The 25,963-nt window shown below is 39.5% G+C and overlaps 1 protein-coding gene across 2 annotated transcripts in view; it reads left to right on the forward strand.

Moving 5' to 3' along the window:
- galnt14 (UDP-N-acetyl-alpha-D-galactosamine:polypeptide N-acetylgalactosaminyltransferase 14 (GalNAc-T14)) overlaps window positions 1–25,963 on the forward strand; it is a 198,141-nt gene that overhangs the window by 34,783 nt on the left and 137,395 nt on the right. For both annotated transcript variants that reach the window (XM_025898707.1, XM_005452386.4), the window contains exon 2: window positions 5,438–5,607. In XM_025898707.1, coding sequence (XP_025754492.1) covers window positions 5,438–5,607 — 170 coding nt within the window. The remainder of the gene's footprint in view (window positions 1–5,437; window positions 5,608–25,963) is intronic.

Below are 25,963 nucleotides of genomic sequence, written 5' to 3' on the forward strand. Positions count from 1 at the left end.
TTTCTTTTTTTATTTCTCTCTTCTTTAATCTATTTCTTTCTTGCTACAGTTGTTTGATTTCCAACTGCTCTTAATTCTTCTTCCAGGCTACAATTATGTCATTTCCATTGTTCAAATCTTGATTTTCTTTCTCTAGACTGCTCTCATTTTCTAATTTCTTTTTGTGCTCAGCCTCAATCTGTCTTCCACTTTCTCCCTTTCTTTCCCTCTACCTGTTTTTTCTTCCTCTGAATCTTTTTTCTTTCTCTTGTGTTATTCTAGCCCTCTTTTTGTCTTTACTATCTTTATTTTTTTCTCTTCTTTTGTCCTCCAATATCTTTTCTTTCCCTCTCTCATCCACTCCCCATCTTTTCTCTACTCCAATATCTTCTCCACCTCCTCCTCTCCTCTCCTCTCCTCTCCTCATGCTTTGCTGTTAAAGCCACCAGGGGAAGTACCACTAACACATCCTTACACATTCACATACACACATTCAAAGAGTCTGACTCCCAGCCCTCTAATGGCCCCATTTAGACAATGTGTCGCATCAGCAAGTCGTATGGCTGAATAATGAGAAGAGGAGGAGGAGGAGGAGAAGGAGGACAAAAAAAAAGATGATTCGTTTTCCACATCACTCCATCCAGGCAGCTGCTTCACCGTAAATGTTGTTCTGTTACACACACCATCAACGCTGTGACCCTGCGAGTGTGTGTGTGTGTGTGTGTGTGTGTGTGTGTGTGTGTGTGTGTGTCCATTCATCTCCACTACATGCTGGGGTGTATGGTCGTTGAGAAAAAGTATGGCCTCCGGGGATTTTGCTGAAGCTCCTGTGTTATGTTTATGATGTGGCGAGAGAGAGAGAGAGAGAGAGAGAGAGAGAGTAATAATATACATTCATTATATCTCTCACCCTCAAAGAAACTACTCCTCGCTCTGTCTTTCTCATGCATTACCCAAAGATGAAACTCACACTTTCTCTTTATCAAGTGAAATACACACACACACACACACACACACACACACACACACACACACACACGACTGGTAAATCTGTTTCTCAGTCACCCAAACGACACACACACTCCTTCCTGCATGCAGGCATCTGTACTGTCTCATAAATGATATATACTCCCTTTTAAACTCCACACACACTCCAAGCAGAGCTCTGACAGACAGAAAGTGCAGCTGTAGCTTTTTTTTTAAATTTTTTAAAGTCATTGCCACCTTGTGTTTTTTCACCACCAGCTGTTCAGGAGCTGATTGGGATTTATGAGCTACATTAACATTTTATATCTTATTTTATAATGTTTGTATTTTCTGGAGACAAAGATTTCTGCAGAGTTGGTTGTTTCCTTTGTGCAACACTGTCTCTGTTACTTGTGATGAATAACATAAAGTTTGTTTTTGGTGACTTACACTGACAATTTGCTTCCTTACTAGTATGTTGAAGGGCCATATGGTTGTTTTTGCATCATCTAGCCCATCAACTGCAAACTACATATGCTTTACATTGTTCATGTCTACTTTCCAATGTGTTGTAAAAGTTTTAAAGTTTGCTTCCAGAACATTTTTTCGCCCTAATTTTACTTTAAAACTGTTGTTTTGTGGTACTGCAGTTGAAAAGTGTTTTTTAAAAGCTTCTCTAGTCATTAAAAAAAAAGAACATTTCTATGCAAGAAATGTCTAAATTTTCTGTATTATATTCACAGATTTATTCCATGCTCTTTCTATGCCCTCTGGGAGGTGGGAAGGGGGGCATTTTCCAACCACCAAAATCATGAATGCAGAACAGTTCAGCAGCCAGCCATCAATTCTCAGATGTCAAAATGAATTGAATGCATGTTCATTACCACTTAGTAGTAAGTGACAAAAATCTACAGGCAAGATGGATTACCTACTGTATCTCAAGTAGCTTTTTTCAAAGTCTCTGCATATGATTTTCATACATTACTGATATGAGTTGATGCCAGTGTTTTTGAAGGTTAAAAAACTTGCATCATTCTTGCATGGTGTACCAGAATTACAAAGTAATGGTGTACCAGATGATTTTTTTTCTTTTGTTTTTGTTTTCCCTTCTTTCTTAAAGCCCTTAAAACCCACAAGGGCATCAAACATTGTTTCTTTGCATATTTTATAGTAAACGTGCGAAAAACTGAAACGTCTGTGAGCTGAATTGCAGAGTCATAATGTTATAGTGTTTAAAGGATTTTGGAGGGGTTATAGTTGTAGCATCATTAACACCCGCCTCTCTTTTGGCCAAAATGATCTTAAACACAAAGAGACAAATAATATTCTGTATCTCCAGCACACTTTGTGATTTTACTCCTAAACATATCTGTTGGAGCCAATTTGAAAGTTGTCATGTCCTGCCTGCTTTGGACATACTCAGTGTTTCAGAGCAGTGAATTCAGCTCATTTTTACGCCAGCCTAATGCTAATTTTACTTTGGTGTAAGTTAGAAGACTGATAATATTCCCTGTAACCACCAGTAACGATCACTAGGCTTTCAGTACCATAGGTCTAGAGACCAGTTGATGATCCCCTGGCGACCTCCGATTGCTATGGAAAAAATGTATAATCCCCAACGAGCTGGCAAGTGGTTGCTGGCTCTCACAAAGAGTGTACTGCACCACACTCATAATGTACTCTCTGAATTGTAGTGATACTTCCACTACTAATTACCAACTTGTGAGGCAAACCAGGAACTAGGAACGCTCACCTTCAAAGTAAAAGTTGTGCCTTATTGCATTCTTTACTTTGAAGGCAAACAGTTTGTCACACTTTTCACAGTTTGCAGTGTTTGCAGGTAAACTGCACTGCATACCTCTGCACTGTATACCCGTGACCTTACAGTAACCACTTGCCAACTGGTGGGGGAATGTACATTTTTCCCTCGTGGTCAGTGGTTGCCACACGGTTGCTGACATGTGTCTTGGCCTGTGTGACTGGGGCCTCTCTTTTTTTTTATGCAATACTGCATTGACACATTTAATTGATCATCATGCTGGATGACTGACTTGATGACTAATTGCCTCATTGATCTGTTGACTGGCTAACAAGCTACATCCACACTGGGCTTTTCACAGTGTTGGCAGCAGTGCAACAATGCAATAACATGCAGGCACTATGTGTGAAAAGCTGTTATTTAGAGGTGTATTTGGCTGATTTGTGCCCTTAACAGAGATGGGCAGTAACGCGTTACTTCTGATTACTTTTTTCAAGTAACGAGTAATGTAAGGGATTACTATTGCAAAAACGGTAATTAGATTACCGTTACTTTCACGTAGGAACGCTGCGTTACTAAAACCGTGATTTTTTGCGAGAACGTCTCATGACAGTGACGTAAGCGAGTGCGACGTTCGTGACAGCAGCTGTCTGCAGATCATAATATATCGAGTGCGGGACAGAGTGTAGCATGCAGCGTTTAAAGCGTGGAAGTACTGACCTTATTTTGAGTTTGATTCCATAAAAAGTGACAAAAACATTAGTGTCCGTTGTGCGTGGGAAGAAAACTTCTTTTTACAGCGAAAAAACCCCTAAACTTCCAAGCAAGCACCGAGTGTACTACGACGTAATGTGAAATTCACAGAGAAACTCGCGGATTCTTCCACTGACCGCTGCAGCACACCTGCACCAGGGTAAACCTCCTCCGCCTACCCCAGTCCTGCTTTACAGGTGAAAATAGAGCAACAGGACCGCTAGTCTTTGATTTTATTTATTTTCTGCTGTGTTTTACTTGCATCTATTTGAAAGAGTGAGTGTAAACACAAAAAAATATTTTATTTTATGTGCTGGAATGTGCAGAAAATAGGTTTAAATGTTAAACAAATTTCTTCCAGTCAGAGAATGTTGCATATAATTTAATTTTTGCTTGATGCATAAAGTTAAAAGATTAAAACTAATAAAACAAGTTTTAAAAAGAGACTTTTCCATTTGATTACATTTTGTATGATGGATTATGCAGAAAAAGTGAATCGCTTTATCACCTATTCAGGTTGTAAATCGTGTTTTTAAAAAGTAACTAAGTAACTAAGTAATTGATTACTTTTGAAAATAAGTAATCAGTAAAGTAACGGGATTACTTTTTGGGGGAAGTAATCAGTAATTAGTAACTGATTACTTTTTTCAAGTAACTTGACCAACACTGGCCCTTAAGTGTCTGTAAAAAGAAGAGGAAAAGTGGTGTGCCCCTTTTCCATGTTGTTTGTTTGCATAGTTCAGATTTAGAGCATCACATAATAAAGAATTACGACATCAAAGTACAAATCAAACAAGCTGCCGAGAGACAAAAATGCAGCATTTAGTCACAAAATAAGCAGGGAGCAAAGAGGATGAAAAACTGAAGCCCGGCCTTCATCTTGTTAAATACCAAAAAGCAGGAACTGAAAAGCTCTCTGAATCTCCCTTAAATAAAATGACCCCTAAAAGCTCTTCAGATGCTTTTAAAAAGCCCTCTGCTGTGAACAGCAAAGAACATGTGTGAATGAATCCCACGTTCTCTAGTTCAAATGTTCTGATGACTGATAAAATAGAAAAGGATAACTGTGAATAGAACCTGATGCTTTTCTTTTTTTTTAAGACTACGTCGTCTCTTTTCTTATATGTCAAAGATGATTTTGAACACATGGTAGATCTTTTCATTGTGTTGACTGCCTCATGCATTTGCCCACTGCAAGCTAACTGGTTTCTACTGCACCATGTAGATTGTTAAGGAACCAGAAATGACCATTTTAAGACAATAGAATAGAGTCATTAGCTAAATACAGCATCCATAAAAATCCATGTACTTTGTGGGTGGAGCGCAAAGACACACCTGTCCACTAATTAATATGTCAGACTAATACAGTGCTAGACTCCCATTCACCAAAACTGAAGCACAAACTTGTTGGAAGGGCTGTACCACACGGCAACCATATTTATCACATAAATCCATCAAAAAGTCAAAAGCACAAAGACCAGAGCTTCAGTTAGTGACTTAAATTAACAAAGGTAAGGCCCAGCAGACAGCTAGCAGCTACACGTGTCAGTCAAAACACTCACATTAAGGCTCAGAAAAATCCTACATGAGTGAATTAAGAAAAAAAGCTTAGTCCTAATACAGTTGTTAAAAAAGGAGCGATGGGCTCTAAAGACAAGAAACATTTTTTATGCCACATTAAAACATATTTTTTTCATGGTCTAAGTTGGATGTTTTAGCATGGGTACCTCAGGGGATTGACTCACTTTTGCAGTCTGTCTCAAGTGACCGTTTTTAAACTTCTTGTTGGCTTCATTTTCAGCACCTAGGCTGATAGAACTGAAATAAAACAGAGCAAACTGATTTATTTAACATTTTGATTTAACAAACAGAAACTGCATCTTCTGTCTTCTGTTATACCGCATCAAATATGATGAGAGTGCATTTCTTTTTTACATGTGATCATTAGTTCTCTTTTTAACGGCTTTGACTGATTTCCAGATTTCAGATGCAGAGTGGGAGGACATGTTGGAGGGCTTTGATGAGCGGAGTTACCTGAGCGCTCGGCGCTGGAAGCCCGGAGACGACCCGTACACTCTGTACGCTTTCAACCAGAGAGAAAGTGAACGCATCCCCAGTGATCGAGCCCTGAGAGACACTCGACACTACAGGTACAAAAAACACAGTGCAGTATATAAAACGAACATGCACAAATATAAATGACAACATACAGAGAAGTCTGACACAATACAACATGCGTGTTGTGTTAAAGACGGCAGACGAGCTTGAGAAAGTGCAGATTCTTTGTAGCAAAATGTTTCTGCAGCACCTGAAAGACAAACCTCTGGAGGAATATATTTATTACAGACAGACTCTACAGAGTTATGTATAAATCTATCACAAGTTTGCATCCCTGCATAAAAGGAGAGCTTATCACAACACACAAAACAAACTCCTGTTGCCTGCAGGCATAAACAAACACATCAACAAACACACAACACCACAGATCAGCTCTTAGTATTACAGGTATGTGTGCGCACATAAGCGTGCACGCACCGAATTAAAGAGGAACACAGCAGCAACTCCTGGAGTTCGTAATGAATCCCCTATCTGTACTAAAACAAATTTAGATTATGGAACCAACACGTTTTCATAGAGAAACCACCAAATTACAATCCGCCTGTCCGCTAAGAAATTAAATTAAACCAAAATAGAAATCCTCTTAGCAGAGCGCCGTCTTCCTCTGTTGGAAAGACGCTCAGCAGGAAGATAAGGAGCTTGCTGCATTGACAGCAGCTCCCTACTTGTATATTTCAGGAGATAAAAACTTCCAGGCACTTGTGGAAGACGTTCAGAGGTCCAGTGTTGTTGGTTGAGATCGTGTAGGATACACAAACACGGCTTTTTTGCTGAGATACTGTTTCTATTAGGCTTTCAACAACAAAGCCACGTCTTTGCTTTGATATATAATTTTTTTTTTTTTTTTTTTTTTACAATTTTTTATTTTTTGAGTTTTGTTTCCTGGGTTTTTCTCACCCGGCCATAATTGATGTGTCTAGAAAGTCTGGGAGCAAAGTTTATCCACCCGACGTAGTTTCTAATGATTAACCCACACACTGGGTGGTCTGTTTGCTCCATGATTTCAAAGCAGAACCAGCATTGCATCTAGTTTGCAAACTTTCTCTTGTGATAAAAAAATAGTGCAAAATCTCTTTCTGACTGACTGAAAGAATATTAAGCGAAGAAAAAAAAGCCATGCCGATGTTGAATCTGTCTTCATTTGAGATCAAAACAGTAAGTTTAAAAGTTTTTCAGGAGTCTCTAAGAGGCAGTGAGATGCACTGGATCCACCTGAGTTGTGCAATATATCTTAGATCTTAAATTAAATCAGGGAATAACAGAAGCTGTGGGAACATAACATGAAAAATGGAGTGGAAAGGATTTTTTTAACAGTTTATATATAGATTTATAGGTTTTTGCTATCCGTTTTTTTCTTTTTTCTTCTTTGACCTCAATGACATGGATACTTCAAACATAGGGGAAAACTTGCTTTATTTAGTTTCATGATAGATAATGGATTTGAGTGTAGCTTTAGGTCATGCCCTGCAATGCATCCAGTTGACAAATGTTCAACATGCTACTTTCTTCAGACATTCTTTATGCAGTTTAAGCTCCTTCAGCTTGCTTAAAGTGTATCTACAAGCTGCTTTGCAACCCATCTTCATCCCAGTTCTGTTCTCTCTGAGGGTTTTGGTGCTGCTCATGGAGGGGCATTGATGTCCCATACCACAAAACATGATTACAGATGGCAATCCTTTTCATTTTTTCCATGATTTTTTTTACTATAGTGGTTCAAACTGAAGTATATGAAGTAAACGTCCAGCTTGAAGATCCGTTGTCCTGTTTTGCACATGTGGATGTGAGCCAGTGTTTGCTGTGTGATTAAAGGTTACCAGGCAGCTCATGGTGACCCAGCTCCCTGAGAGCAAGCTGCATGTGGGTGTTTGTTGGGTGACTGTTGGTTTTGGCAGTCGTGCTGAACATGGTCATGTCCTGATTGGTTGCTGCTGCTGTGGCTGATGGTGATGAGCACAGCAGGTTACAACTTCACAGGCTATAATCTGTTAGCGTCGCCGGCATGTACATCACTGTGTGTGGATGTGTTTTGACGTGTGATGAGGAGATTGATGTCTGACTCAGTCATAGCTTGTCTGCTGCTTCTAACACTGACTGTGTGTGCGTGTGTGTCTGTGCACAAGTGTGAGTATTTCTGAGTGTTTATCCATATGTGCACGCTAATGTGCGTAAGTGCACATTGTGCCGATCGTTTTGCATCATCTGCTGTGCTACCGGAGGAGGGAAATTCACTGTCGAGCTGACATAAGGCGACTGAGAAATGTGTGAGTTGTGTGTCTCATTGTGTGTGTGTGTGTGTGCGTGTTAGAAAAGTGAGAAGGATGTGTGGGAGGGGGGGGGACCAGGGATACGCTTACACATTAATCTGTTAGCAGGGAGGTAGGGGGCTGATGGTGCTCATTTATCTCATATAGGACAGCGATGAAGTGTGCGTGTCTGTCTGTACGCATGTGTGTGGATGGGGAGGGGGTTGCTGTTATGTGATTATCTGTTAACTCAGTTACCTTGTAGCTGTAGATCTCAGGAGCACTTGGCAGGGGAAAATGAAGGCGCCTCATCCTCTTTTAGGATTGGAAAAAAGAAGAAAAACTGCAGTGAAATCTTTGACTGTAGCTACCGAGCTTCAGTATTCTTAGAAACACCTTCTTTTCTACTGCAGAGTCATGGAGGTACTTCCTACACTTTGGCAGGGTTCCCAAGAGGAACTATTTGGCTTAAATTAAAGGTGGTGTGAGGGCTGGTGGAAAGGAAATTGGATAAGACAAGACAAACGGATATGGGAATGATGCAGCTGGGAACTGTGTGCCGTGTTTGAATGTTAACCTTATCTTAGTTGTTTGATTCAATGCCAAAAATTTTCTGTTCTCACCTTTCACAAAAATAAGTACAGGCTTAACAACTTGGACGTTTTGATACCATGGTGATGTGTGCCTGTTCCCATTACTGCCATGTGCAGAAATGTAAAAAAAATCCAAATCAGACAAGCAAAGCATTTCCATTTTGTCTAGTGAACATATTTATGTGTTCAGAAATAGTGCTGCTTATGCTGAAAATCAGTGGCCCCATCTAAAGAAACCAAGTCCAAGGAAATTGACTGCCAGGCCATCTCTCTAGCAAAGGTAGTAAAGAAGCAACTCAGCAATGAACCTTGAAAGCTAAATAGAAAGACACAAAACCAAGAAGAATTTTTAGATTACCACTCTAAAGGAAAGCACCAGAAGCGAAAACACAGCAGGTTTAGTGAAGCGGCTTCAGGTCTGTTATTTTCCCAGTGGGGCAAGGATAAGCTAAAGATTAGAGAAGCAAGCTTTTGACCTGAAGATGCTAGGTTCCATATAGCCTGCAGGCTGCAAGAGATCTGGAAATCTATAAGATCCATAACCCCTGATGGTAAGACTGTGGCTGCGACCACAGAGATGAATGCAGTGCAGGTGGAAATTGTACTATTTCTGAGTTTGTGTATACAGGAGGTAAGTGTATCGACAAGAGAGATGCAGTTGCTAAACTATAATAGATGATTACTTAATATATGATTGCAAGGTGATGGAGTGGGTAGCACTGTTGCCTCACAGTGAAAAGGTCCTGGGTTAAAATCCGGGTGCTTGTAAGTATCCCACCTCTTACCCCATGACAGTGCAGAAATGCTCCAGCTACCTGTTGCCCTAAAATGGACAATGCCAAATATTTAAGTACAACTAATAGGGAAGCTCTGAAAGGATCATTTACATATTAGGCCTGAAATCCCCAGCTGGTTGCAGCAGATGGCTGCTCCTCCCTGAGCCTGATTCTGGTGGAGTTTTTTTTATGGTAAAAGGGTGTTTTTCCTTCCCGTTGTCACCAAGTTCTTGCTCAGAGGCGGTCGTCTGATTGTTGGGGTTTTATCTGTATTATTGTAAGGTCTTTACCGCACAGGATAAAGTGCCGTGAGGCAACAGTTGTTGTAATTTGGCGTATATAAATAACATTGAGCTGAAAAGTATTTTTGAGGTTGGGCTGCTTTTACCAACAATGCTAAAGACTAGCACTGAAAACTAAGGCTACTCAATTAGCCCTCATCTTAAATTAACCCGAAGGCAAAAAGCAGAGTGACAATTATTTCATGATCTTGAGTATTTAACATTATTAATCATGAGCTCACAGAATTTATTAAAAACTAAATAAATGAAAAATGTGGTGGCTGATTCAGTTCAATCTTTAACCAAAGTCTGCCTTGGTAGGCCCAGCTATACCTGCTGATCTCTGCAGCAGGATGTCTGCAGATGCAGACGGGGTAACAAGAGGCCAAGGAGGCAGCTGACTTATGCCCAAATCGACACCCTTGCAACCACGAGCTTCTTCATCCTCGAGGTTTAAAAAAGGGAAGCTGTGTTCTTTATTTATAAGGTTTTTAGCAAAAACAAAACAGAAAGAGGTCACAAAACAGTTGCATAAAGGTAATTGTTTCATTCCTGTTATCTTATTTTCATAATCACTAAAAGCCAAAATTATAATTGAAGTTAAAATCTGATTAAACAGCCAGCTCTACTGAAGGCAACTCTGGGCTACAGTGTGTCCCTTCAGACATGTGTGGTTAGTATATTTTATACATTAATTTTGCAGCTGTATGAATCTCACATTGATCCTCAAGCTGTTTGTTGTTTGTGTCTGTGCGTTGCAGCGTCACTGCATTAAGAACAGTGGTGTTCGGGTTGGTAGGGGGCCCAGAGAGGTGTGGAAAGCAATTTCTTTTGAAGCAGTGTTTTGTGTATTTATTTATTTGTATTTTGGAAGGGAAGGCAGGATGTCCAGGTTGTTACTGCGTATGGGGAGGAGTGCTTCTGTCTCTATCTCGTGTTTGACGGTGGAACAGTGGAGTGTATGTGAGAGGAAAGGAATGAGAGTAGAGCTACAAACAGCTTAAGCAAAGATGGGGAGATAGAAGAGAGAAGGTGATAAGAGAAAGAGGAGGAAGAAAAGTCAAGTGGAGATTAGGGAAGGGAGAGAAGGGGAAGTGGTAGAGGAGGAGACTATAGGGGAGATGGGGGGAGATGCCACAAGCTGCTGAGAGGAGAGATAATTGCCACATGCAGAGCTGAGGAAGCTGTGTATGTGTTGGGGTGTGTGTGCGTGTGTGTATAAACCACTCCACTTCAGTGCTCTGCTATTATCTCGGTGAACAGGGGAACCTCCCTCTGTCTGCTCTCCGGCAGACAGTCTATAAGCCCAACAGCCGCTTCGCTGCAGGGATTAGATCCAAGTAGGGAGACAATGGGCTGATACAGTACAGGGAGGAAACATGTCCTACAGTTATACACAATAGGTTGATATGGCAACAGGAAGTGTGTAAGAAAAATGTTTTAATGCGTGAGTAGACAACAAAAAGTGATGTTCAGTGCAAGGCAAGTTGTTAAAAAACAAACTTTTATGTATTGAAGAAATATCGAAAGCACTTTTATCAACATGCCATAGGGAGAAATATCATCTGTATATACTGTCTCACTATCTTTAAATGCAGAAAATATGCATAGATATATTTTACACATTTTGTTCCACTGACTCCACTTTTATACACTATTTGTCAAAACTATTCGCTCGTATGCCTTCACACTCATTTGAGCTGAAGTAGCATCCCATTCATAATTCATAGGGTTTAATATGATTTCGGCCCACCCTTTGCAGCTTTAACTCTTCTGGGAAGAGTTTGGGGGTGTGTTTATGGGAATTTTTGCCATTCTTCTAGGAGTAGATTTGTGAGGTTAGACACTGATGTTGGACGAGAAAGCTTGTCTTCAGTCTCCACTCTAATTCATCCCAAAAGTGTTCTGTCGGGTTGAGGTCAGGATTTTCTGCAGGCCAGTAATGTTCTTCCACACCAAAGTCGCTCATCTATTTCCTTGTGGACTTTGCTTTTTACACTGGTGGGCAGTCATGTTGGAACAGGAAGGTTTCCATCCCCAAATTTTTCCTGCAAAGTTGGGAGCATGAAATGGTTCAAAATGTGCTGATATGCTGAACCATTAAGAGTGATTAAGAGTTACTTTCACTGGAACTAAGGGGCCTGAAAAACAACCCCACGCCATAATCCACCAAACTTTACATAATCAGACCGTTCTCCTGGCAACCGCTAAACCCAGAGTCATCCATCAGATTGCCAGATGGAGAAGCCATGAAGCTCTCTGCACACTGTTCTTGAGCTAATGTGAAGGGCACATGATGTTTGGAGGCCTGTAGTGGTTGAATCTGCAGAAGGTTGGCGACACCTGCACACTATGCACCTCAGTATCCACTGACCCTGCTGAGTTCCTGCCGTTCCCAATCACTTCCACTTTGCTAAAACACCACTAAAAGTGTGTGGAACTCTGGAATATTTATTAGTGAGGAAATTTCATGACTGGACGTGCCGCACAGGTTCATGTTCATGTTTTCTTTTTTTTTAACCAGTATTTTTTTTTTTTTTTTACATAGCAGATGCTTTTTAGATTAAATGACCTCACCATGTGGTTGAAAGAATGTTGGAAACATTGTTTGGCTGTCTGTTGAATATCCTTTCCTTTAGTTTTTCTCACATGGAGCAGCTTGTTTTAGATTTTTCATACATGATCTTTTTTATTAATTAGAACAAAACATAGAAACAGAAAATGCCGAAGGGCTGATTGTTTGGCAGTTAAGTTCAACATGCAGGCAACAAAAAGTGTCTGAAAGCACTTTTGAATGCAGAAATGCTGCATTATACTTACATTGCAGTTTTGCTGTTAAACTATGACCATTTTTGACTATGGACACACTTTTACTGTTGCAAAGGTATTTGTTGGGTTTATTTTTGCACAAGACAAGATTTAAGTGTTTTAGGTCAAACTCCTGTTTGTTTGCTTTATTTTGTTATCTGAAAAATTGAAAATACAGTATTATGACAAGCCCTCTGCTGTCTTGGAAAGAGTTACAGCCTCCTCTTTAAAAGGTCATCCTCCAACTCACCCATTTGGTCACTGCCCTCTTGTCTGTTATGGACTTGACACAAACCGTCTTTGGTGGTTACTTTTTTGTTAGTTTATCTTCCTATTTCCATTATACTCATTTGTCTGTGCTGTCAGTTATCAGGCAAGGCCGTAGGGAGAAATAATGGTATTAAAGTGGGTTCACAGGCAACCACATTGAAGCTGGTGTAAAAACATTAAAAATGTGTAAAACTATCATCCTTTCTGTGCTCTGAAGCACATCTGAACAACACACACTGCATAGCACACAATTTGTCATTTTCTTTGTTTTGCCTCAGTGGAAGATGTGATAATGCTCCAGTGTTTTGTTGTTACTGCTCCAAAATGGAGGCATCTCTCCTGCAACCAGACAGTGCTGCAGGGAGAAAAAACCCAACAGTCCATTCAGTCACTTACTAATTATTTGATTGCATTTTGACCCTGTGATGCTCAAACACTTATTACTAACTAGATCATGCAGTCGTTCAGCACTGCCCTGCCTGTGCGTGTGAACGTGTGTGTTACATGTGCACACTGGCGTCAGTGTCCTTTCACACTCAGTCAGCTACTTAGTCATATTTCCATGAATCACAACAAGCAGCTAAACATTAATCACTGTATTAGCTCTGGTGCCTCCCACGCTAACACTTGTCATCCTTCTCAGATCACAAGCCTCGAAAATACACAAAGAAAAAATCCCTCTGAACTCTGACACTAAATGATTTTTATTATCTCTTGTCAAGCTTGCTTATTTGATTACCTGCTCTGGTGATGAATGATCAGAGTCTGGTATCAAAAGCAGATGGAAGAAACATAAAACAACCTCGAGGCTCACATTTTCTGTATACTGATGTTCTAAGAAAATGCTTGGATGTGGAGAAAAAAAATACAGGTCTGACCTCCAAAAAGTAAAAACACCACCCACTGCATTACTTTGCTTCTTCCCAGTAAACACAGATTTGGTGATTTGCAACACATTAGATGTCTAGACTTTTAAAGTGGAAGCACTTGACTATAATATCATCAGTCTTCTTTCAGGCCTTCAAATAACCGCCTACTGGTTAGATTTATTGGCCATTCATGTAAGTCTGGTGGTGTGTCAATTGACAAAAAACTAAAGATGCAACAAGTGATCAAACGCCTGTATTGGCCAGTATTCTTGTTGATTTAATATTATCCTTTCAACCAATCAATCGCATTTACAGAGAGCTGATGTTTTTATTGTTGGCATGAGTTTTGCACTGGTCCATACAATAATAGATACAGAGATAATGCAGAGACAAACACAACAATTATATGATCCCCCCAAGTACTTTGGCGACTGTGGGAAGGAAAAACTCCCTGTTAACAGGAAGAAACCTCCAGCAGAACCAGGCTCAGGGTTGGGGCGGCCGGTTGGGTGAGAGAAGGAAGACAGGATAAAACACATGCTGTGGAAGAGATTAATAACAAGTACTTGTTATTTAAATTATTGTAATCATTAGGTTGCAAAGCAAAGTTACAGATGTTGTACATTTTATGCTGGGTAACCAAAAAAGTATAAAAGAATGAGTATATAGTTTATTTATAAAAACCTGATTTTCTTGATGAAATGTGGAGGATGAGTTCAGTAGCCTCACAGCCTGAAGAAGGAAGCTCCTCTGAAGTCCACTGGCATTGCAACAGATACTTGCGAATTACTTGTCAGATGGCTGTAGGATGGTAGGCCGTGGTTGGGTTGGATTTCACCTTCTAGTATTCATCAGGCTGTGCGTGGACATCTCACCTTACCGATACAGTGCCTCAGCTAACTCAGCCACAGCAAGACAGCTAGAATGTTAATATTGTCCCACATGAATGACTAATAACATAATTGTTATTTGACTTTCTGCAGTGGCGTCTCCAAAGGCAAGATAAATATAGTTTCTAACATGATGCAGCTGTTATCACATGATAAACATGGCAGATACTAAATGTTTTATATCTTCGCCTAAGGCTGAAAGAAACATGCAAAATAAAATTTAAATATTCTGCACTTTTTATCAGAAATCAAATTTCTGTGATTGCCCAAGCATTGACTGAATAGCCCTTATCTACCAAAGGTCATATTTACCCGAGCTATAGACCTTACATTTCACAGAAACGTGTAAAGTGACCACAGCCTCTTAAGACTGCATTTAGTGGTGGCGCACAGTGTGTTAAAAAAACATGGTACTAGGGTGAGAAGTCCTTTTCCTACTCCTGGCTCCTTATCTTTCCATCTAGGGTGTGTTTTTTATATGGTTGTGTCACCATAACATTTCCAAAGGATTCTGATCATTTAACATGTTTATGTGAGATCATCCACTGACGCTTGTGTGGTGGTGATGTAATTTTTATTTGTTCATCAGTCTTAGTCAGATAAACCAGATTGCATCCAAAGTCTACCTATTTGTTTGCTCACTGTGTGCAGCATTGCGATTCTAGGAATCATGGCTTCAAACAAAAGCGTCTGAAGCCCACTTGTTATTCTGAGCAAAGATGAGTTCTCTCAATATCGAATCCTGGCTCAGTTACAGGTTTTGAGGGGGCAGTTCATAGCACTCTCAAACACTTCATGGCAACTGGATCAGTTGTACCCAAAGCACGATCGGGCAAACTAAAAGACCTTGCACTATCAGAGGATCAATAACACAAACGTTGTTCACTAAGATACAAAAAAATCACCTTCATCTCAGAAAAAAGATTTACTAAATAAAGAATGGAAGAACTTTGATGGTTTAATAATGAGTAATAATTGATATAAATGTTAGATTTCATTTGCAAGAGATTAGCAATTTGCATAATTTTATTGTATATTAAATTATATATGCAAAGACATGCAGTTAGTGGGGTTAGGTTTCTGGATTGGTTAAAAGGGTACCCCGCCTCTCGCCCTTTGTCAGCTAGGAAGGCTCCAACCCCATTCTGACCCTGAATTGGATAAGTGGGAGGATGGATGGATGGAATAAGTTATATTCATAACCACCTAATATTAGGCTTTAAGTAGCAAAGATGCTAATATGCACCACATGTTTTAAAGTATTTTGAGGCAGGTTCCTGTGTCCTCCAATGTCCCCAGTTTTATCCTGAATTCCAGTCCAGGATGTTCCCCAGTCAAAAAACACCAGTGGCTCCTCCTAAGTGTGCCACTGTTTACACTGGGTCTAACGAACAGCACAGACCACAGCAGAAAGCTCTCTGTGAGGCAAGGAAATCCCCTTGGTGTATTGTGGGTAATCTGCTGATGTGGAACCTGAGCTGCGAAGCACCCCGGTGCTCTACAACAGCGCGGAGTGACAGTGATGCTAAGCAGCTTTACCACAGCTAGCGTCTCAGCTAACCGTCCTGCTCTGCCTCTGAGATGAATGTGTGTCGAAACAATCACCGAGCAGACGACATTACAAGTGTATCTGCTCTGATACCTGATTAGATTTGTTTGACTTTTCTTTAGCCTCGGTGCTTTTGGATTCTGCCCTTTTTTTTTTATCCCCGCTGCTGCTTTTCTTTGGCATCTTTTGCTCTGTTGATGAGTGCAGAGAATTACGGGGATTTACATTATGAGAAAAACACGCTGCATGTTTGAAACATGAGGCAGAGCTGCACCTTGAAATAGACCGATGGTGGATTTGAGTGAAGCTCTGATGTCTCATTGATTTCACCTCTTAAATCCACTTTTCAGCTGTGAAGGTGAGATGCAGAAGAAGAGGAGGAAGCAGATTAAAAAGTTTTTAAGTCCTCGTATATTTTGGGCTTGGATGGTGAAAATGAAAAACGCAGTCCGGTCTGAAACACACAGTGGTTGGTGTTGTGTTTTGCACTGCTGCATCTATTGTGTTATTTTAGTGTTTCATGTCTCTCGGATAAAGCAGGCTGAGGAAAAGCGTTGTAGCTATAAAAGTGCTGCTTAAATCTCATCACAACACTACAAGTTAAGCCAAAACTGATTATATCTTCTGAACCCCCAAACCCATCTGGAGGTTTGGAAGATTATAAACAGGAAGAAGGGAAATCATTACTAAAAGATTAATTGTGATTATTCAATAAAAAATAACTCTTTCCTTTTGGGCTAGGTTAATTAAATTGCTTGTTGTGCAGCACTGTTGTTGGGTTTAATTGTGCCATAGAAATAAACTGACTTGACAAATTTACTTGATTTAAGGGGATGCAAGAAAGCATACCTTTGGGAATCAAATGACCTAAAACGCTCGTTGGTAGTAGATTACAGTGGGTCCAAAATTTGTGGGACTACATTTGGATACATATGCTTTTTATATCAGGTACAAATGGTTTATTTTCAGTTCTCAAACTTGTCAGACTCTCTGGTTGGTTCTCACAAAAGAACAAAAAAGAACCATAATTACCCGTGAAAAACACACACACACACACACACACACACACACACACACACACACACACACACACACACACACACACACACACTGATGGAGGCAATTCTATGCATGTGTATAGAGCTTTGAGCTTAAAAAAAGGATTACATAGGATGTGATCTATTTGGCTATTCCTCCTTAACCCAAGTGCAGAAATACACAAGGATAAGCCGGAGGATCAAGCTGAGTGACAGTTTGATTGAGCTTTTATACAGGTGCAGTGCTTGATTGGAACACAGGAGTGGGGCACTGGTCAATTCAGCCATGGTGGAAGGCTAGATGAAGGATGGACAATCAAAATGATGAGCTCAGCAGGAGCTAAATGGAGGAACCAATCAGGAATAGGGTCTTATACATAATTAATTTGCATGCAAGATAAAATAGTTCATCACGCTGTGAGGGGCTGGAACATAATGACCCAGGACTGGAAAAGATCGCAACACTCTGGCTGATCTGTGGATGGAAAAATGAAAACCTGACGACAGGATCGCATCGATAAATGTACAGTTCAGCCTGGCCTTCTTGTGACCTGCACACCAGTGTAACCAATCAGTATTAAAAACAAATTAATTTAATTTCATGCTCTGAAATATGGTAATTATGATATTATTTGATAGTTAACTGCAGAATTTATGTAATATCTACCTACACAATGTGAATGGGGCCATATAATGGCATAGTGTGTGTGTGTGTGTTTGTGGATTTGTGGATTTGTGTGTGTCACAGGGGTTGCGGCAATCATTGATTGGTCGAGTCACATATTGATCCATCTTCATCGATTGGCTGGTGTAAGTGCCTGTCAACCATCCTGTCACTGCCACTCCTCGCATGAAGGATTGCCGTTACATCCACTACTTGTCGTCCTCCTGTGCTGTGTGTGTGTGTGTGTGTGTGTGTGCATTACTCCTGTGCCGTGCAGCTCCTTTTCTCTTCTTTTTCAGATCATTTTCTCCTCTCCTTACCTTCTCCATCTCCTTCTCCCCTTTTACTTCTCTCCGCCATTTTCTCTCATTTCTGCTTCAGGCCATATCTAAATTGAGCTGGACCCAGAGAACAGTCAATACTGCCTGATCCCTGCAGATGTGTGTTCTGTGTGTGTTGGGGTTTTTTAAATTTTAAAGTAAAAGATGGGCGGAAAAAAGGAGAAGAAAATGGAGGCATAGTGTGTTTGACAGTTCAGCACAGAACGTCATGAGGTGCACAGCATCCAGAGGAGGTGTAAGGATCGTAACTTCAGGTCAGAAATCTTTTGAATTTCACCTGATAACTGCACCATTTCCCAGTCATTAAGCATACAATTAATATATGAATTAGAGGAGTGGTATTTATAAAGAGCTTTTTTTTAGAGCTCTTTTCTTCTAGTTGCATTCACCCAGTCACACGTGCACTTAAAGGACTTTAGCTCTCTCACACACACAGACCGATGGAAACATTAGGGGTAATTTCGGGTTCAGTATTTTGCCCGAGGAGACTTTGACATGCAGACAAGCAAAGATGGAGATCAAACTACTGACCTTTCGACTAATGGATGACCTCGTAAGCTGCTTCAGAGACTGATGTGAACCACTGTGCTCTGCCATAAGATTCAATACACAGCTAAATATTACATTTGAGGTTTAGTCTACACTATTCCTACTTTTTCTTCCTACCAATTCTGCTCATTCTTGACTAATTATGGATTTCTTTATCCAGAATTTTAAATCTATATTCCTTTTGACTGCATGAAACTAAATAGAAACTAAACCAGGAGTAAAAATGTGACGTTACCTGATACGTTGGCTAATAATGTCCATAATAGGCGCTGAGTAGTCACATTGGCCAAACGAGGTCAATGTCTTTTGTGTGTCAGTTCTAACATCCCAGCAAGAGTGCACTGAGTGCAAGAAAGAGCTGTTTTATGTGCAACTTTTATAAGTGGCTGTTCTGCAGAGGTAGGTTGTTTTATCATTTTACACTGTTGGCCACATACGTCCCACTTTGATCTTGAGTAGGGCAGATAAGAGTGTAAAGATATGTAACTGCACATTTAACTTCCCAGATATCTTAGCAGGAAACGTAGAAGTGCTATTTCAACAGTACATCTCTGTTTTTCTGCATAACAAAGAAATGCTGCTCCAGTAAGTGTAAGAAATCTATCGCCACAACTGTTTGGGCATAAATTGTAAGAAACATGTAAAATTACAGAGAAAGCTCTGGTAGCTCATGGTTCAGACTCTAATGTAATCATAAAACAGAGTTTTTGTTAATTCACACAAATGTACTAATTTTTTTTTATTAAAAACCCCTGGATATTTCTATAATAATGAAAAAAAGAAATGTTTCTGTCACTTAAATGTTTATGCGTTACTTTAGTGCAGTGTGAATGGCCATGAGGAAACTCTTTATAAGAAGGAAAAGATGTAAAAGTCATGAAATTAGAACACAAGATTTATATTTATGATAGCTGTCCCATCAGCCAGGTTCAAGTCTTTGCCGGGTTGCTTTTGGTTCCTGGGTCTTATGTTTGACACCCCTGCTTTACATAATAATGCATTTGTTATAACACGTTTTCCAAATCCTAAGGTGAAGTGCAACATATTTGTTGTTGTCAAAAGTACCTATACTTTAAGCATGGCCAGATATTATTTGAAATGGTCACCCTTAACAGCCTTTTGTCATTCCTTTGTTATGTTTCAGACTGGTGATGAGTCTTAAATGCTTGAAGCCAAAACTAATAGTTAAACAGTAACTTTGTATTAGAAAGATCACTGCTCTATTCAAGTATTTGACCATATTCATTATAATTCGGCACAAAAGCAGAAAATATTATAATGAAGGACAACAGAGCAGATTTTCTTCTTCGTATGTCAGTTTTTTATATATTTTTATCATTATCAGAATAGTTATTAATTATTTCATGCATTCTCAGTGTGGCTGTAAAGTTTTTTCAGTAGAAAATCCATGTTCTGCTTGCCTGGACTCGTGCAGTGCGAGGAAACTGTTGATGATCTTACAAACAGCTGGATGCAGCTTCACACCGAAGCCCTCGAACATCATCTCCATGCACGGGCACACACAGACACACAAAGACCAAAACCTGTGCACAGTCGCACACAAAAGCACCATCAGTCACCCCTGCTGAGCTGTTGATAATTACAAGTAAAACTCTGCAGTAAACACCCACCTACACACACGCGCGAGTTGAGGAGGAGTTTTATTGCAGTTTGGAGCTGCTGGGCTTCTGTTCTCTAAGCAGCATGCAGAGTTCACTAATAACTTTCAGCAGAGATGGAAAAAAAAAAAGAAAGCATGCAGAGGCTGATGGACAGATTAAACACATACATCATAAACATGCATCAACTAATGAGCGAGTTAGGGATTGAATGAGCAAATAATTGAGTGAACCGATTAACAAGATCAGATGAATAATTAACTAATAAACAGGGGAGAGGGAGAAGTAAACAACAGGAAAATGAACACAGGTGACGGAGCAGACGCCCGAGTGCACGAAACGTTGAACTAATCAGATTCTCAAAAGCGTCAGATTTCCAACACCTTTCAATTCTCACACTGCTGTGCTGGGGTGCGCTGAAACGAGATGAAACAGCTGGCAATGAGCAAGCCGCGCCTCCACAGAAATCAACCCCAAGCTGTTACTCCAACCTGTAGTGATATTTTTAAGTGAAGCGACTTCTAGCTACCACATGTAAAATGTATTGTAACCTTTAAAGCTCCTACTTCAGAGTCACAGTGTGTGACGGGGATCTAATGAACTCTGGAGGACATCAAGTTTGATGCATTTGGACTCTACAGTGATATTACCTGTTATATTGGGACCTGGTATACACAGCCACTGTTTCCTCCTCTTTCTTGGCAAACTCATAACAGCTGGAGGATACATCATGCAAGCAAGGCAGTCTATTGCCAATTTAGCTTAACTTTGTTTGTGAGATCCCAAGTTTTCTTCAATAATTTCATAAAAACAACTTATTCTTTCTCCTAAACAAAAAAAATATAACCAACAATCAATAACAAGGAGATAATGAATCCAAACTATTGTCTCAGGGCATGAAGTGGTCTGCTTTTCAGTTAACACAAAGATAAAATTATTCACTAATTACTGAATATGCAAAAAATGTCCTGGCAGTTTTTCAGCATGTTAGAACAAATGAATAATATTTCATGCAGCTTTTACACAAAACAACCTTGATTCAAAAGTTACAGGCCTCACTTGACCTCTGTGTTTATATACACCTGCACCAGGAAACCAACAGGTGACCCTCTCCAAGTCGAGGTCAGTTGAGTTGTTATCGTTGTACTGAGTTGAGCCAGCTGTCTGAGACTTCGAAAGCTAACAAGTGCTCCTTCCTCCTCATAAGCTCGCTTCTGTTTATGCAGCCTCTGTGTGCAAGTTAGAGTAGAAGAACACACACATAGGCATACTTACAAAGTTTGTATTCAAACATGCACAAGTAACATGCATGTAAAGTCCCACTCAAACATGCACACAAAATGCAGACAAACACACAACACAGATTTTTCACTTGGCTCGATTGTAACGATTACAGCATTTCAGCCTGAATTTCTTTCCTCCTTCTGGCTTTTGTCGAACAACTGCAATATGTTCCAGCTCAGCATGATGAAGTGTGCAGAGTGTACAGATCTTTGCACACACACAGACACACACAGACACACACTCTACTTTTTTTTTTTGAAGCACCCTAAGTAGGATTACTGTTAAATAACCTATTAAATTTCCAACTTTTGTATAGCTCCCCAAAGTGTATTTTTCATGTGTGCTAAATTTTTTATAGCTCAAAGTCCCAAATTCTGTATAAGGGACGTAAAAATTTTTTTTAGCATGAATGCAGTTTTAGTGAGAATTGTATAATTTCTTATTGTGTATAAAATGTAGGGATGATGCTCTTTAAATTAGGTTTATAACTCTCAGGTAGAGCCACACAAATGTACTGTTTGCCTTCTGATTATAGAGTGCACTGAGACCTGTGAGGCAGGTGTGTAGAAGAGTGAACTGCTAGTGAAAAAAGTTCCACTCCTACATACCAGCAGCAAAACATTTTTAAAAGGTTTCACCCTGCGATGACAACAGAATTCGCCTGAAATGTGTTCAAGATTTTTACTTTTCTGAGCTCAGACTTTTTAAGACACATGGAGCCCTAAGCTATAAATGGACCCAGTAATCACCAATTTATGCCTCAGAACTGCTCAAGGCAAAGATGGTCAGTGCACTAAGTACACACAGTATACTAAATATACTGTACATGCACATTATGCACAGCATATAAACAGATATAAAGAAAAAAAAAAGCAGAAACAACTCTTTAAACATTAAGTGATTAAATAAACTAACAAAGCACAGAGGGTGAACGTACAGGGAGGGAGCGGGTGTGTTTTCCTTGTTTGAAGTGATCAATAATGACAGCTAGAAGTACCCAGAATGCAGATGGATCATCGTGGCCTCTAACGTCGGAGGTCGACCGTTCATCAGCTCAAATCGAGCGTGATGAAATATATCGCTGTTCTAGGCGAGTGAAACATCGCCTCACGTTACATTACATTTAGCTGACTGGCTTTTAAGTGACTCGCTCGAGCGTGAAGACTTTGTCAAACACAAGTTAACACCCACACAAGGATGTTGAAACAAATACAGCAGGCTCCCAGTTGTTTTGTTACTTGTTAAGCATCAGGAACTTAGTAGGTGCTTTACATGGCTCTAGAGAAAGGATTTCAGGGGTCACAGGTAAAACACAGAGTCGATTGGACTCTTAAGTACAAAAGGCTTTGAAAAAAGTAAGAACTGTTTTTTTAGACAGTTTAGTTCAAGGGGGCGGGGTTAGGTTTGGGTGATTTTCTTCTATTGAACTTCACTTAAAGGTATATCAGTAACAATATGATATAATCTGCATTAGAAAAAGACTCTGTCTGAATTGTTATTTATAACAAAAAGACAGTTTTGTTTTCATTGGAGCTTAACAAATTAGTGTATTCTACCAAGATCCAAAATGAGTTGCATGGTGATCATTTCATATTGAGTGTATATTTGTAGATTTCAGGTACCAGGTTTAAACTAAAACTTCAATGAATGAATCACAGTTTGGACTGAAAAAACATAGACAGAGTAGAATGAGGGTCAAGATTTGAGGCCTGGGCTTTTACTCTACAGCCACATTGAGGGGCTGATCATTTTCAGTCAGAGGCAGACGGTTCAGGACTGTTTGGCAGGCAGATAGGAGAACTGGCTCTCTGGCACATGGCTGTCCGCCTCCAATTTGATCCATTCAGAAGCTCTGAGATCATGAATCACACTCTAACCACAGAGCTGACCAGCAGACAACACTTTTACCTTGATATATGATACAGTTTTTGCCCACAGAGATACTTCGGGCAGGTACACAAGCTTTGGAAGGCAGACGGTTTGTGCACAAAAAGGCAATATGTTAAAAACTGATTGTTGGTCGTCACATTGTGAGACTGTTGTTTTTCCCAGCATGCTCCTGGGTTCCTATAACAGGGCACTGTTATCAAATAAGGTTTTTTTGGGGCACTTTTATCATAGAAAAATGTTTTCCCATTCCAAAAGAGCAAAGAAAATTCCCATTTAAATGGTTTCTGCTGATAATATACAATATTTGTAAGTCAACATGTATGTATAACAAGCAAAAATCTTATTATATCATTATATTATATCAGGAATAAATTGTCTCTGCAGGAATATTTAGGTATGAAAACAAAAAGCCGAGATTAGCATTGCCTTTTACAAGGAATTGCTGTTCTGCTTACAATTGCTTTATTAATGTTTTTATGTAACACTAATCCCACCCAGAACTGCATCGTCATTTAATCCCATTTGGTCTGACATGGTGATTACCACAATTACCGAAGTCCATCTGGATAAGAAAGAGAAAAGGAAAAAAATACAGCTCCACTAGAACTACGTAGATTAGATCACATCAGATTAGTGGCGATAACTTCAATACTGTGCAAGTATTCAGATATAATCTGATAATGAAATGTATGTTTTTCTCTAGTTTAAAATTTTTTGCAACACTGATAATAAAAAGATCAATTTGATCCATTGTGTAAAGATCACCCTTTTTTAATCTATCTTTAGAAAAACAAATACATTTACATGAAAATTTTACTTCAAAAAATTCAAAACATGAGCAGAATTGCTGAAATGACCACTTTGAACCATATAAGGTAAACCTATTTAACTAAAGTTTTACACTACTTTAATTAAAATGTATTAATGGGAATAAAATGTTAGTTGTTCCATAATGTGTCACACATGAGCAGTTATTTCCACACAACTGGTTTATCTCAAATATGACGCCTTCTCATTATTTTTGACTTACTATTTGTTAGAGAAGCGATATTAGCAGTGCTTTCTTCCACGGAAAGAAAGCAACAGTATGAGGACCTGTGCAGTCAGCGTGGTTAGACTAACAGCCCACTTTACTCATGGTTTCACATCTTTGCTAATCTAATACAAAGGTAAATAAAAACATAAACTGAGCAACAGTAAACATAATAAACATAGACCAGCTCATAATGGACAGCAAATCCAGGGAATGTAGGGTCCGTTTTCAAATGTGGATTAACATGTAGAAATGTATATAGCTGGATCATATTGTTGATGATTTTACAAAAATGTGTAGAGCGGATGCTTCGATCGGTTATCACAGAAGCATAACAATAAAGTCAGACCTACTCGTGAGCAAAATGATGAGTCTGGCATCCTCCAACCAGGAACAGGTTGAGAATGATGCTCTGATAATAAGAAAGGTGTCAAGAGGGGAAGATCTTGTCCGATTGGTAAGATTGTCAAGAGGTAATTATGTGTACCATGAAAGCTGGTGAATGTATGTTGTTTTAGTTGTAACAATGTTTGTCCACTCCAAATACGATCTTATCATTTATAGGCTCTTATCGTCTATTCATTGACATTCACTGAATGTTCTTTTATGTGCTGCTATTTGCAGCACATAAAAGAACAAGAAGTGAAACAAACTACTTTTCAAAGTGATCGTGTTGGATTTTTCTGCTGAGTTATTAATTGACAGGAGACAGATAAACTCATGTTCTCTGTCCTTCTAACATAAATAGGTAGAAGAGGTAATGCATAAAAAAAATAATAACTGATTACATTGCACTGAAAATATTATTCAGCGAGTGTCTGAGGGCGTCGAAGGGGAGACTTCTTGGAGCTAGCGACATTGTCATTTCAAACACTTGTATGCATGGTTTATGCACAGATTGATGCCTGCGCACTGTTTGTGAATGAGGTCCATTATAATTCATGTGGGTTTTATTAATGTAAAGACACAAGCTTGATTCTGTGTTGTTATATTTACATTTGTTCATGTTTATTTATTCAGTTTTCTTTAGGAATCAAAATGTCTTTAAAATGAAGGTAATCCAGGAAGATCATGGATCACACTGGTAATTATCTTCACTACAAATCTAACCTCTAACACTGGAAGATGATGGAAGGATCTGATCGGCGCGACTTCCACATTTCATTTTTGTGCTTTAATAATAGTTATATGGTGAATCAAAGTTCATCTTTCAGAAGCAGATTAAATTGAGAAAAAAGTTATTGGGCAGGATCACTGACCAGAGGTGATAGTACGATTCCATCCACATTACATTGTTCTATAAATTCACGGGTTGTAATTTTAAAAAGGGAACTGAGTGCATGGCAGAGACAGACAGAGAGAGGACTAATAAAAGTTTAATGGAGGGAGGAGAGGGAAAGTCAGACAGAGAGACAGAAAGAGAGATGGATAAGCCGATCGCCCAACATGACAGGCTCATCAGACAGCGATGTGTGTGAGGTGGAGAAAGGTAGAGAGAAGACGAATAGAGGGAGGAAATTGTTCTGTCTGGATCCTAGCTGTTGCATCATTATCCTGCAAAGCTGTGTGCTGCTGTCTCTTGCTGTCTCCTCTCTCTCTGGTCTCATCTGCTCTGCTGTCCAGCCAACTAATAGAACAGTCCATGCAAATAGCTTGGGTTAATAGAGCAAGGGACAGCAGACAGGAGAGGGG

This window comes from Oreochromis niloticus, linkage group LG15 (genome assembly GCF_001858045.2).
Source record: "Oreochromis niloticus isolate F11D_XX linkage group LG15, O_niloticus_UMD_NMBU, whole genome shotgun sequence".
NCBI lineage: Eukaryota > Metazoa > Chordata > Actinopteri > Cichliformes > Cichlidae > Oreochromis > Oreochromis niloticus.